Source organism: Heterodontus francisci, chromosome 6 (assembly GCF_036365525.1).
Source record: "Heterodontus francisci isolate sHetFra1 chromosome 6, sHetFra1.hap1, whole genome shotgun sequence".
NCBI lineage: Eukaryota > Metazoa > Chordata > Chondrichthyes > Heterodontiformes > Heterodontidae > Heterodontus > Heterodontus francisci.
The window spans coordinates 2,476,388-2,491,267 of NC_090376.1; the positions used below are offsets into that span (position 1 = coordinate 2,476,388).

At 51.1% G+C, this 14,880-nt stretch overlaps 1 protein-coding gene across 2 annotated transcripts in view; it reads left to right on the forward strand.

Annotated features, from left to right (window-relative positions):
- smpd1 (sphingomyelin phosphodiesterase 1) overlaps positions 1–14,672 on the forward strand; it is a 30,104-nt gene extending 15,432 nt beyond the window's left edge. The window contains exons 4-7 of one of the 2 annotated variants that reach the window (XM_068032976.1): positions 7,047–7,123; positions 7,303–7,448; positions 7,900–8,159; positions 8,421–14,672. In XM_068032976.1, coding sequence (XP_067889077.1) covers positions 7,047–7,123; positions 7,303–7,448; positions 7,900–8,159; positions 8,421–8,438 — 501 coding nt within the window. In that variant the 3' untranslated portion in view covers positions 8,439–14,672. Of the gene's footprint in view, positions 1–7,046; positions 7,124–7,302; positions 7,449–7,899 lie in introns of both variants that reach the window. The other variant, XM_068032975.1, reaches the window with a different exon arrangement.
- The last annotated feature ends 208 nt before the right edge of the window (positions 14,673–14,880 follow it).

Below are 14,880 nucleotides of genomic sequence, written 5' to 3' on the forward strand. Positions count from 1 at the left end.
CAGGAAACAGGCCCTTCGGCCCTCCAAGCCTGCGCCGATCCAGATCCTCTCTCTAAACATGTCGCCTATTTTCTAAGGTTCTGTATCTCTTTTCTTCCTGCCCATTCATGTATCTGTCTAGATACATCTTAAAAGACTCCATCGTGCCCGCATCTACCACCTCCGCTGGCAATGCGTTCCAGGTGCCCACCACCCTCTGCGTAAAGAACTTTCCACGCATATCCCCCCTAAACTTTTCCCCTTTCACTTTGAACTCGTGTCCTCTAGTAATTGAAACCCCCACTCTGGGGAAAAAGCTTCTTGCTATCCACCCTGTCTATACCTCTCATGATTTTGTACACCTCAATCAGGTCCCCCCTCAACCTCCGTCTTTCTAATGAAAATAATCCTAATCTACTCAACCTCTCTTCATAGCTAGCGCCCTCCATACCAGGCAACATCCTGGTGAACCTCCTCTGCACCCTCTCCAAAGCATCCACATCCTTTTGATAATGTGGCGACCAGAACTGTACGCAGTATTCCAAATGTGGCCGAACCAAAGTCCTATACAACTGTAACATGACCTGCCAACTCTTGTACTCAATGCCCCGTCCGATGAAGGAAAGCATGCCGTATGCCTTCTTGACCACTCTATTTACCTGCGTTGCCACCTTCAGGGAACAGTGGACCTGAACACCCAAATCTCTCTGGACATCAATTTTCCCCAGGACTTTTCCATTTACTGTATAGTTCACTCTTGAATTGGATCTTCCAAAATGCATCACCTCGCATTTGCCCTGATTGAACTCCATCTGCCATTTCTCTGCCCAACTCTCCAATCTATCTATATTCTGCTGTATTCTCTGACAGTCCCCTTCACTATCTGCTACTCCACCAATCTTCGTGTCGTCTGCAAACTTGCTAATCAGTCCACCTATACTTTCCTCCAAATCATTAATGTATATCACAAACAACAGTGGTCCCAGCACGGATCCCTGTGGAACACCACTGGTCACATGTCTCCATTTTGAGAAACTCCCTTCTACTGCTACTCTCTGTCTCCTGTTGCCCAGCCAGTTCTTTATCCATCTAGCTAGTACACCTTGGACCCCAAGCGCCTTCACTTTCTCCATCAGCCTGCCATGGGGAACCTTATCAAACGCCTTACTGAAGTCCATGTATATGACATCGACAGCCCTTCCCTCATCAATCAACTTTGTCACTTCCTCAAAGAATTCTATTAAGTTGGTAAGACATGACCTTCCCTGCACAAAACCATGTTGCCTATCACTGATGAGCCCATTTTCTTCCAAATGGGAATAGATCCTATCCCTCAGTATCTTCTCCAGCAGCTTCCCTACCACTGACGTCAGGCTCACCGGTCTATAATTACCTGGATTATCCCTGCTACCCTTCTTAAACAAGGGGACAACATTAGCAATTCTCCAGTCCTCCGGGACCTCACCCGTGTTTAAGGATGCTGCAAAGATATCTGTTAAGGCCCCAGCTATTTCCTCTCTCGCTTCCCTCAGTAACCTGGGATAGATCCCATCCGGACCTGGGGACTTGTCCACCTTAATGCCCTTTAGAATACCCAACACTTCCTCCCTCCTTATGCCGACTTGACCTAGAGTAATCAAACATCTGTTCCTAACCTCAACATCCGTCATGTCCCTCTCCTCGGTGAATATCGATGCAAAGTACTCGTTTAGAATCTCACCCATTTTCTCTGAGTCCAAGCATAACATTCCTCCTTTGTCCTTTAGTGGGCCAATCCTTTCTCCAGTTACCCTCTTTCTCCTTATATATGAATAAAAGGCTTTGGGATTTTCCTTAACCCTGTTTGCTAAAGATATTTCATGACCCCTTTTAGCCCTCTTAATTCCTCGTTTCAGATTGGTCCTACATTCCCGATATTCTTTCAAAGCTTCGTCTTTCATCAGCCGCCTAGACCTTATGTATGCTTCCTTTTTCCTCTTAGCTAGTCTCACAATTTCACCTGTCATCCATGGTTCCCTAATCTTGCCATTTCTATCCCTCATTTTCACAGGAACATGTCTCTCCTGCACGCTAATCAACCTCTCTTTAAAAGCCTCCCACATATCACATGTGGATTTACCTTCAAACAGCTGCTCCCAATCTACATTTCCCAGCTCCTGCCGAATTTTGGTATAGTTGGCCTTCCCCCAATTTAGCACTCTTCCTTTAGGACCACTCTCGTCTTTGTCCATGAGTATTTTAAAGCTTACGGAATTGTGATCACTATTCCCAAAGTAGTCCCCTACTGAAACTTCAACAACCTGGCCGGGCTCATTCCCCAACACCGGGTCCAGTATGGCCCCTTCCCGAGTTGGACTATTTACATACTGCTCTAGAAAACCCTCCTGGATGCTCCTTACAAATTCTGCTCCATCTGGCCCTCTAACACTAAGCGAATCCCAGTCAATGTTGGGAAAATTAAAATCTCCTATCACCACCACCCTGTTGCTCCTACATCTTTCCATAATCTGTTTACATATTTGTACCTCTATCTCACGCTCGCTGTTGGGAGGCCTGTAGTACAGCCCCAACATTGTTACCGCACCCTTCCTATTTCTGAGTTCTGTCCATATTGCCTCACTGCTCGAGTCCTCCATAGTGCCCTCCTTCAGCACAGCTGTGATATCCTCTTTGACCAGTAATGCAACTCCTCCACCCCTTTTACCTCCCTCTCTATCCCGCCTGAAGCATCGATATCCTGGGATATTTAGTTGCCAATCATGCCCTTCCCTCAACCAAGTCTCAGTAATAGCAATAACATCATACTCCCAGGTACTTATCCAAGCCCTAAGTTCATCTGCCTTACCTACTACACTTCTTGCATTAAAACAAATGCACCTCAGACCACCAGTCCCTTTATATTCATCATCTGCTCCCTGCCTGCTCTTCCCCTTAGTCACACTGACTTCATTATCTAGTTCCTTACAGGCTTTTGTTACTACCTCCTTACTGTCAACTGACCTCAATTGGTTCCCATCCCCCTGCCACATTAGTTTAAACCCTCCCCAACAGCGTTAGCAAAAGCACCTCCAAGGACATTGGTTCCAGTCCGGCCCAGGTGTAGACCGTCCAATTTGTAATAGTCCCACCTCCCCCAGAACCGGTCCCAATGTCCCAAAAATCTGAACCCCTCCTTCCTGCACCATCTCTCAAGCCACGCATTCATCCTGACTATTCTTTCATTTTTACTCTGACTATCACGTGGCACTGGTAGTAATCCTGAGATTACTACCTCTGAGGTCCTACTTTTTAACTTGGCTCCTAACTCCCTAAACTCTGCTTGTAGGACCTCATCCCGTTTTTTACCTATATCATTAGTGCCTATGTGCACAATGACAACTGGCTGTTCACCCTCCCCCTTTAGAATGTTCTGCAGCCGATCTGAGACATCCCTGACCCGTGCACCTGGGAGGCAACATACCATTCGGGAGCCTCGTTTTCGACCACAGAACCGCCTATCTACTCCCCTTACAATCGAATCCCCTACGACTATAGCCCTTCCACTCTTTTTCCCGCCCTTCTGAACAGCAGAGCCAGCCACGGTGCCATGAACCTGGCTACTGCTGCCTTCCCCTGGTGAGCCATCTCCCTCAACAGTATCCAAAACGGTATACTTGTTTTGGAGGGAGATGACCGCAGGGGACTCCTGCGCTGCCTTCCTGCTCTTTCTCTGCCTTTTGGTCACCCATTCCCTTTCTCCCTCAGCAATCCTAATCTGCGGTGTGACCAATTCACTAAACGTGCTATCCACGACCTCCTCAGCATCGCGGATGCTCCAAAGTGAGTTCATCCGCAGCTCCAGAGCCGTCATGCGGTCTAACAAGAGCTGCAGTTGGACACACTTCCTGCACGTGAAGGAGTCAGGGACATCAGCCATGTCCCTGAGCTCCCACATTGAGCAAGAGGAGCATGACACGGGTCTGAGATCTCCTGCCATTTTTAATCTTAAGCTTAACTTAGTTAAATGAAAAAGGAACGAAAAGTTTTTACCAATCACAATAAAACCAGAGAAATCGAAAAAGCCTTACCTTATAAACACCCCACCGAGTCCTTTTTTTTTGGTTAGAGGAGGAGGGCGGGTGGGAGACACGACAAGTGTGGTGTCTCGGGTTCAGAAACCGCCCAAATATAGTGTTTTACTTACCCAGCAGCCCCCTGGCCTCCGCCAAAAAACAAAAGGAAATTAAATTTACTTTCAAACTGACCTTCCCAGCTGCTCACTCGCTCACACTCTGCTCCCGGAAAAGCTTCCCCAGCTGCTCACTCGCTCACACTCTGCTCCCGAAAAAGCTTCCCAGCTGCTCACTCGCTCACACTCTGCTCCCGAAAAAGCTGCTGCAATGAAAGGCAGTCGTTGGAGGCCAGTCATCAAAGCCCCAGGACATCACTGCAGGAGTTCCTCAGGGTAGTGTCCTAGGCCCAAACATCTTCAGCTGCTTCATCAATGACCTTGCTTCCATCATAAGGTCAGAAGTGGGGATGTTCGCTGATGATTGCAGTGTTCAGTTCCATTCACATCTGTTCAGATATTGAAGTAGTCCATTCCGGCATGCAGCACAACAGTCTCATCCCAGGAATCAATCTAGTGAATCTTTGTTGCATTCCCTCTAAGGCCAGTAGACCCTTCATTAGGCAAGGAGACCAAACCTGTTCACAGTACTCTAGCTGTGGTCTCACTGCAATTGCATAGAGCCTTGGTTGGACTTCTTAACTCTTATACTCCAATCCCTTTATAATAAAGGCTAACTTGCTATTTGCTTTCCTAATTGCTTGCTGTACCTGCGTATTACCTTTCTGATTCGTGTACAAGGGCACCCAGATCCTTCTGAACAACATTTCCCAGTTTCTCACCATTCAAAAAATATTGAACTTCTCTATTTTTCCTGCCAAAGTGGATAACTTCAGGCTTCCCTCCTTCTATTCCATCTGCCATGTTGTTGCCCACTCACTCAACCTGTCTATAGCCCTTTGCAGCATCTTTGCGTCCTCCTCACCACTTACTTTGCCACTTAATTTTATATTGTCAGGAAATTTGGATACATTACACTCGTCCCTTCATCTAAGTCATGGATAGAGACTGTAAAGAGCTGAGGCCCAAGTACTGATCCTTGCAGCACCCTGCTAGTTACAGCCTGCCAACTCAAAAGTGTCCTGTTCATTCAGATTGTTTTCTGTCCGTTAACCAATCCTCAATCCATGCTTGTTACCTCAATATTACCCCCAATTCCATGAGCCCTAATTTTGTATCAATCTCGTGTGGCACCTTACCGAATGCTTTTTGAAAATCCAATTGCACTACATCCCTTTGGTTTTTCCTTAGCTGCCCTACTAGTTACATCCTCAAAGAACTCTTAAGATTGTCAAATATCATTTCCCTTTCAGAAATCTGTGTTGACTCTGCTTAATCATATTATGATTTTCTAGGTGCCCTGTTACCATATTCCTATTCTAGCCTTTTTGCTACCACTGATATCAGGCTAACTGGCCTATAGTTCCCTGTTTTCTTTCTCCTCCTTCCTTGAGCAGCAGGATTACATTTGCTACCTTCCAATTCATGGGGACTGTTCTTAAAAAAAAAAACCTAGGGAATTCTGGAGGATCAAAACTAATGCATCCACTATCTCAGTAACCACTTCTTTTAAAACACTAGACTATCAGGTCCAGGGGATTTGTCAACTTTTAGTCCCATTAATTTTTCCAATACTCTTTCTTTACTAATACTAATATCCTTATGTTCCTCATTCTTACTAGATCCTTGGTTTCCCATTATTTCCAGAAACTTTTTGTATTCTACAGATACTTTTAATGTATTTGTTTAATGTCTTATTCTCCATTATAATTTCTCTTGTCTCTGCCTCTAATCGATAGATTCAACACCCTTTCCTCATTGCACATTGTGTGCGATGTATTAGTTTTGATGCCGTTAGTTGCTGCTCTGCAACTTTCCTGCTGCTGTGTTCAGTAACAGCTGTGGTGTGAAGATTAGATCATTTTGACACTCTGCAAGACGCTGCTTTGAACAGCAGTTTATGTCAACATTGTGGTTTCTCAATGCAATCTTAGAGGTAGTGTGCAGCTGGTGTGACGCGTGTGACTCCACCACGAGAGACATGAATTTATATAGCACTTCAACGACTCCATCAAAGCATGTCACATGCAACGGCCAGCGGATGAAAGCAGCAAGTTTCAAATGCAAGCTAGGGAAGGAATGGAGGAGCACCTGTCTGTAACCCACTGGGTGCTAGCTGCTATGTATGTTTTGAGGATGGGGCAAGCAGGGATGGGACAGCTGCCTAGTCTACTGTTTCTATTTAGGGGAGGGGTGATTTTTTTTTTGTGCATGAGTTATTGCCTGCACAGTGCAACACTCAACTATCTCTCAAACACGGTCCTCCCACCCTGTTGTGGTTGTGTGGCGTTGTTCTGAGCCACAGCAAAAGGGGTGGCTCTGGCAATGACACGGGACAGGGTTTAAAACTGCACACCACAATTTGTTAAAAGAAATAAGCCCTTTGCAGAGCGTTTCTCCCCACTCGCCCTGTTGCTCCTGACCTCGAGACCGTTTCTCCCCACTCGCCCTGTTGCTCCTGACCTCGAGACCGTTTCTCCCCACTGAGCCCAGTGTTGATGCACACATTGTTCCAACCGCGGTCACCACAGAGTGACCAATGTCAGCACTCCTGCCTGAATCTTTCTCATTCCTGCTTTCTCCCAATATCCGTCAATCCCTTATCTTTCCAAAAACACATCTAATTCTCTCCTGACCCCATAAACACTCCCCTTCAGTGTCTGTAATTGATATCACAACTCAATTCCCCTTCAGGTGAAAATTCTCCTCCACTTTATTTACCCTAATTCCTTTATTTTGACCCTGTGTACCCTGGGGTGAGCCCTTCAGCATCCGAACTGCTTTTCCCGGAGTCCATTTGCTGTTCCTGGTGCTGAAACTGAGAAATTATTGGGGACCCTGTTCACTGTTGCACCAGGATCTCGCCAGCATTCCAAACAACCTTTGTTTGTTTCTCTAGGTTCACATCATCGGTCATATCCCACCGGGTCGTTGCATGAAAATTTGGAGCTGGAACTATTACCGAATCGTCAATAGGTAGGTGGGGCAGAAAGAGATATCTCACTACACACTACAGGGAACCCCCTCCTTGTACACCCTGTCCTTTTAACGCCCTCCTTGCTCCCCTCAGTCTATTAACCCTCTCCTTACCCACCCACCCTCTTTTCCCTCCCTTTGCGCCCCTCAGTCTGTTAACCCTCTCCTTGCCATCCCAGGTACGAGGGGACAATTGCAGCCCAGTTTTTTGGCCACACCCATGTGGATGAGTTTGAGGTTTTCTACGATGAGGCGACTCTGACCCGTGCAGTATCTGTGGCCTTCATTGCCCCGAGCGTTACCACTTACATCGACCTCAACCCAGGTATGCGGGGGAACTGTACATAGCCTGGGAATAGGTGGGGAGGGGACAACGAGAGCTGTACTCAGTCCCGGGGTTGGGGGAGGTAAACTGCACTCAGCCTGGTGTGTAACCATGTTACTGAACACCAGTTCCAATCGCAAGGACGGTTTGAGGCTGCTGCCAGTCTGGACCTATACGTGACTCCAGTCCCACACCAAAGTGGTTTTTATGCCAGTAAGGATGTTCGGAAACTAGTTGGGCTCTTATGACAATCTGACAACTTCACAGTTACTTATACTGATCCCAGGGTTTTTAGAATTGAATTCAATGCTCAGATTACCCTGGTGGGATTTGAACTCCTCTTCTCTGGATTATTATTCCAGTAACAGAAAGACCACGTTACTATTTGTCTGTCTCCTGGTGTTGATCGTGCACACTTTATATTAAAAAAAATCACTTTGTTGCTCCACAGGATATCGGGTTTATTGGATTGATGGAAATTATTCAGAGAGTTCGCACTTGGTGCTTGACCATGAGACATACATCCTGAACTTGACCGAGGCCAATGAGAGCATGAATCCCAAGTGGGTACTCCTGTACAGGCTGCGGGAGGCCTATGGGATGGACACTGTATTCCCTGCCGACATGGACAATCTCATCAGCCGCTTCCTGCGTGACGATCGCCTCTTTCAGAAGTATTGGTTCCTATACCACAAGGGGCATACCTCGCAGGTGTGTAAGGAAGCCTGCAAAACGGCCACCATCTGTGCCTTGCGCACAGGTAGAGCGGATGATCCTGACCTCTGCAAGGACTTGCACAAGGTGGTGACATACAGGGAAATGCAGAGCCTCTGGAGGCTGCGGAGAATGTGCTAAAATTATCCCAGGAAAGAATCCAGATCAAATCCCCACCCCCCCCACAATGAATTTATCAAATATTTAATTTTGGAGCAGTCCATTCAATAAACTTTTAATCAATCCTCTTGATGACAGGCAGTGGCCTCGGAGTGACGGGCTGGACATTACGGGATGGCCTCGGAGTGACGGACTGGACATTACAGCGTGGCCTCGGAGTGACGGACTGGACATTACAGCGTGGCCTCGGAGTGACGGGCTGGACATTATGCGGCTCTCAGGCCAGTGGAGTACTGGAGTCAAAGTGAGAGTTGGGGGAGTGAGGGGTCACGGCATCAGGCTGTTTTCAGTCACGGAACAGCAGTTGCAGGACAATGATACCAGGTCACTGCAGGCTCCTGCTTACACCAAACCCTAGTGTCCTTGTACAACTTGGATTGTTTTTGTCTCCCCACCTGATTCTGGGTGTGGGTCCCATGGGTATCTGTTACTTCTCCCATTCTGAGCCCATTCTTACTGTGCTCCTTGATGGGGAATGTCGGAACAGGAGGAGGACATTCAGCTCCACAAACCTACTCCACTCTTCAATTAGATCATGGCTGATCTGAATCTTAACTCTATTGACCTGCCTTTGCACCATATCACTTAAGTTCTGAAAGCTCCAATTGACCTGCAGCATCCACAGTCTTTTGAGGCAAGGTTTTCACATTTCCGTTACCCTTTGTGTGTGTGAGCCTCCTGTCTCTTCGAGCTGATAGACTGCTAGTCTGGGAAATCCTACAGTTGTGCAATTCAGGGTGTTCTGAGGTGGGGGATTTTTGGGACAGTGCAGAGGGAGCTTTACTCCGTATCTAGCCCTGTTTTAAAAAAAAAAATAAACGAAAAACTCAAATTAAAATGCCATTCTCTGCATCCACGATGCACTGCAGTCCCACTAGTAGCGGAAGGCCTCAAGCGTACCGGCGGACACCGCATGCTCCTCCTCCAGGGACACCCGGGCGCGAACATAACCACGGAAGAGGGGCAGACAATCAGGGAGGATGGATGCCCTGACGATCCGCAGCCTGGACCTGTGAATTGCCACCTTGGCCAGGCCCAGGAGCAGACCGACGAGGAGATCCTCCTCCCGGCCCACGCCCCTCCGCACCGGGTGACCAAAGATCAGGAGTGTGGGACTGAAGTGCAGCCAGAATTTGAGGAGCAGCCCCTTCAAATACTCAAAGAGGGGCTGCAACCTCACACACTCCATATATACATGGAACACGGACTCATCCAGGCCGCAGAAAGTACAGGTGGCCTGGGAGTCCGTGAACCTACTTAAAAGTCTATTGCACGGGACTGCCCTGTGCAGCACCCTCCACCCCAGGTCCCTGATGTAAAGGGGGAAGACTCCCACTTAGACCTTCACCGGGGTTTCCCCTCGCCGCCAGATGGCAATGCGGAGCACCAGGGCGTGTCCGGCCGGCTGACAAGGGCGAGGAAGTGGAGAGTGTGCAGGAGCAGCCTGTGCAGGAAACCCCTCCGCGCTGATTGGAATGGCACGGAGGGCATTTCCGAGAGGTGGCTCGGTTTGTGCGAGACCGGCTCCTGAGGAGGGTTTCGGAGCCTGGGTCCAATGAGGTCAGCTCGGCCCGGAGTGCTCCGCGCTCCCGTGCCCCCATGTCACCCGCAGTGAGGGGCATCCCAGGGGCTTTGGCTATTCCTCCGCCTGCCGGTCCGTCCCCGGAGTCGGCCGCCTGGACAGCCAAGGCACTCTCCTCCGCTAGCGGGGGAGTGCCCTCACTGGAGGTGACCACGTTCCAGACGCTAATAGATCCCGGTAAAATACAGGCAACTCCCTCAGAGGCATGGCTAACATTCTCCGCCAGGAGCTCCGTGTCGTCTTGAAAAAATACGTCGCCAGCGCACACCATCTGTGAGGACGCTCGCGTACAGGTATCTCTGCAGGGTCTGAAGGCGGAGAGCCGCAGCCTGGGTGCGGACACACATTAGCAACTGGCCGCCCTCCTCAATCGGGAGACTCGGGACTGCGGCAGAGACCCAGTGTTTCCTCTTGCCCCAGAAAAAATTGACTAGCTTCTTCTGGATCTTGATGGCGAATGCAGGGGGCGGGGCCAAAGTGACCACTGCATCGAGGCCACCAGTTGGTTTATGACCAGCGCTTGGTCCCTGTAGGAAAGCATTCGGAGCAGTCTTGTCCAGTGCCCCAGCCGAGTGGTGACTTCCGCCTCCAACTCCTGCCAATTTGCCGGCCAGGCTTCCTCAGCGGGGCTAAGGTGGACTCACAGATAGAGGAGGTGCGTGGTGCTCCACACAAAAGGTGTTAACTTCTCCAGGAGGGAGTCCACCCGCCACTGACCCACCAGATGTCCGGAACATTTCTCCCAATTGATCCTCGCGGAGGACGCGGCAGAAAAGGTCTGCTGGCAGTCGCGCATCCTCCACAAGTCAACGGGATCTGTGACTCTGAGGAGCAGCTCAATGGCGTAAGCGTCCTCGCTGGACGGATCCGGAGAGAACAATGTGCCATAGTAGGTACGGACCAAAAGGCCCATTCTCACCAGATCCGTGACGGATGATCCGTCATTGGCCAGCAGCTGGACGAGCTGCTTACGGACCCCACGCCATTTTTCCAGTGAGTAGAAGAAGGGTGAGGCGCGGTTCAAATCTTCCAGGATCTGAATCCGCGACCTCACGTACGCGCCTCGGGACCCTATGAGCTGCAGGTCCCTCAGTGTGCCCTTCTCTTTGTACACCTGCCACAGGGCCGGGTCCACGACGGCATGACTGAGGGGGGACTCCAAGTCGAGCACATCCCTCTCCAGGCACCCGATCTTGGCTTCCTGCCTCTTGGTCGACCCCTTCGCGTACTCCTGACAGAAGACACGGATGTGAATCTTGCCCACATCCCACCATAGCCTCAAGGAGGGGAAGCCCCCCGCTTCCTTCTCCAGTTGGCCCAGAATCACTCATTCTCCAGCAGCCGGTTGTTAAAGTGCCAGTACGCGGACTCTGCCCATGTGAGGAGCGGAGCGCATTCCTCCCACACCAGGTGGTGGTCCGAGCCCGGTACCAGCCGCATGGAGGCTGCCCAGCTGTGGGAGACGTATGCCTGCGAAATGTAGAGGCAGTCGATTCGGGACCCCCCCCCCCCCCGGCCCTCCAGACCTCAATGTGAAGGCGCTGGAGTCGGGATGGAGATTTCGCTATTCGTCCACTAAGTTGAGGGAGCTGATCAGTTCCCTCAACTTCTCTGTCAGTGCTTGGCCTCGCTGGGACCGGAGCGATCCCTCACCTCGAGGGTACAGTTAAAATCCCCCCAAAGTGGAGTGGCATGCTACCCAGGCGAATGGAGCAAGGGTGGAGTAAGCAGCCTGGCACAAGCTCCTTGACCTCCCAAGATCTCCGGCTGAAAAGTCGGGGCCAACAAGATAACCACCCCACTAGAAATGGGGTGAGGTGACTCATGTAGATAAAAGCAAAATACTGCGGATGCTGGAAATCTGAAATAAAAACAAGAAATGCTGGAACCACTCAGCAGGTCTGGCAGCATCTGTGAAAAGAGAAGCAGAGTTAACGTTTCGGGTCAGTGACCCTTCTTCGGAACTCGTAGACCCCACCCTGCCATTCCAGGAGCCAGGTGGCTTAGTTTCCCGAACGGTGTGGGTTTCCTGCAGAAGGCTCACCGCGTATCTCCCTTCCCTGAGGACTGAGAGATTGTGAAATCTGCAGTGAGACCCCCTGCCACCATTGATATTGAGGCTGGCTATGGTTATCTTCATGTCAAAAGTACTTTGTTCCCATCACCGACACCTTACTGTGAGGAGGGAGTGAATGTGTACCTCGCCTTCCATTCCCCCAGCAACCCATTGAGGAACACATTAAACCGGCGCTTCTCAACCAGTTTCACATCCACACCCTTCCCCTCCTTCTTGAGGGCGGCATGGATGGACTGGATGATTAGCGCCAGATTCGACCAACGGCCGAGGGCCAGCTGAACTTTATTGCGGCAATCCCTGCAAGCCGCGAGGAAATCCTAGAGTTCCACCGTGGGGATGAGAGGAGATTCGGTGGGAGGCACGAGGGACTCCACCACCTCACTAGTGATGGAATCAAGGTCTTCCTCCGTGCCCCACACCGAATCCCCATCCTCCTCCAGGTCGTCACCGCCAGTGGCCGACACATCTACCACACACTGTGGGGCAGACGTCCTGGCCGTTCCAGCTGGTCCTGCCTCCGTCACGATCCCACCCCCAGGATCGATGGCGGAGGAGTCCTCTCTGGGTTCTAAGATGGAACTGGAGCTTGTGGGCGCCAGCGGCTCAGGACCCCCCTCCACCTCCGTCCCCAGGCCAATGAGCGGTCCAGGGGAGACGAATGTTCCCGACTCCAGAAATCCAGCCGGAGCTGAGACTGGAGATGGAGAGAGGAGGCCATCTCCCGCTCTGCCAGCACCCACAGACCCAGCAGATGCGACAAAATTTTCCAATTGTAACAGGGTCGGGTGTCTCCTGGTTGTGAGTGGATTCTGGCTGGGAGGGCCGACCCTTCTGGGCCTCGCCCTCCCCTCCACTCAGGGCACCCGACCCAGTGGCAGAATGGGAGGCGTCCCCAGGCTCCCCCACCACAAGCAGGACTCCGCTGGCTTCCCCCGGAGGGGCTGCATGTAGTGGGGCCTCATCCTCCCCTCCATCCTGAGGAATCGGGAACTCCTGCTCAGGTTTTTTGGCCTTGATGTTGCTGGTGCTTGCAGGGGGGGACATGTGGACCTGAACCAGGAGACAGCTCCCCTCCAACATTATGGACCCTGCACCTCAGGGCCCCTTGTTACCTCTGTGGAGGGGTGCCTTCTCCTCTTTCTCCCTCTAGGGCTCAGAGGCCTCCGCACCCTCTTTTTTAGTTACCCTGGGCCTTGGCCTGAGCCCAGCCCTGGGACAGGTGGATTCCGTGGGAACGGGCCTTGGGCTGAGCTCAGGCTCGGGTTGTGTCACGGTGTCCAGGGGACGCACCTCTCGCTATATATTTTTGCTCCGCGCCTTCCTTCCTCTCGGACGGGCACTCCCCTCCCCGCCGGAGGCTGTGAAAACCACAGCCTCCGGAACCGACTGAGCGGTGTCTGTTGGATGTATGGGGGGAGTGGAAGGATGTGCACAGGCGCCACCCTGGGCTGCCGAGATGGAGTTGGCAGCCGGGAGTTTGGGGCAGTTCTTACGAACGTGCCCCACCCCCTTGCAGGCACGGCACCGCACCCCGTCCGAGGTCCAGAAGACGTGGTAGGCCACCCCCTGGAAATCCACATTAAATTGGCCCTCCGAGACCACCTCCCGCGCCAGCTGCATAAATAGCTGGCGGTGGAATGAGTACACATGCCGGAAGCTGTTTTCCCGAAGACCGTGTGGGACTGTTGTGATCCCCGACCTCACCTCCCCCAGATGGTGCAGGTGGGGGAGGAGGAGCTCACTAGGAATGAAGGGTGGGACATTGGTTAACATTATCCGCTGCGCAGTGGCCCCCAGAGGATCCACAGGCAGGAAGGTCCCCCCACAGTGAGCCCCTTACTCAGGGCCAGGGACACGGCCCGCTCGGTCTTCAAAAAGAACACAGCCTTTCCGTACATCTTTGAGGCCGCAACAATGGCCGAGGGGCCGACAACCTCGACCATTGCCTTCACACAGGCCTGAATGGACATGTTGGGGTGGGGATAGCTCTTCACCCCATGGCTGGATATTATTAATTTAAAGGGTGATGGGGCCACATGGGCAGCCACAGAGGCTGCAGCTGCATAGGTTGTAGAGGGCCCCGCCACCGGTGATGAAGGGCTTGCCATGGGTCTGAGAGCTAAACCCACCCCAAATTGTAGGCTTGTAAATAACTTGATGATTCACAAACAAACAAACAACAGGTTAGGGGAGAGGCTGAGGGAATAGAGAAGAGGGAAAGGCAGGCTGTAAGGGATGACTTTCTTTTCTGGAGGTGGTGCACACAGCACACTTGAAACAGTCTCTGCCAGCACACTTGGTCTTCTGGTTGGGGGAGGCGTCTTCACCTGGGTCAGCTGAAGCTGCCCAGGCACTATTTATCCCCTTCCGTCTGTTTAGCCGGGCAGCTTCAGCTGACCCAGGCTGGGCAATTGGGGTGGGGAGGGAGCTTCCCTGTGTGCTTGTTGCAGCAGCACAGGTTCCTGCTGAATTGGCAGCCCCACCCCTTGTTGTTCCGGCCACTTGTTCCTCCCCCAACAGTCCAAGGCAAAGCAAATTACTAATGTTCAGCACCCACCTCCAGACAAATAAAAGCAAAATACTGCGGACGCTGGAAATCTGAAATAAAAACAAGAAATGCTGGAACGACTCAGCAGGTCTGGCAGCATCTGTGAAAAGAGAAGCAGAAGAAGGGTCACTGACCCAAAACGTTAACTCCGCTTCTCTTTTCACAGATGCTGCCAGACCTGCTGAGTGGTTCCAGCATTTCTTGTTTTTATTACCTCCAGACAAAGCCTTGTTTCCAACAAAAATGTCTCTTTCTTCTCTTTAATGGTGAGTGTTGTTGAAGCTTTCCTCCTGCTTGGTTGTAACTGCTCTGCCTTGCTCAGTCCAGCTCC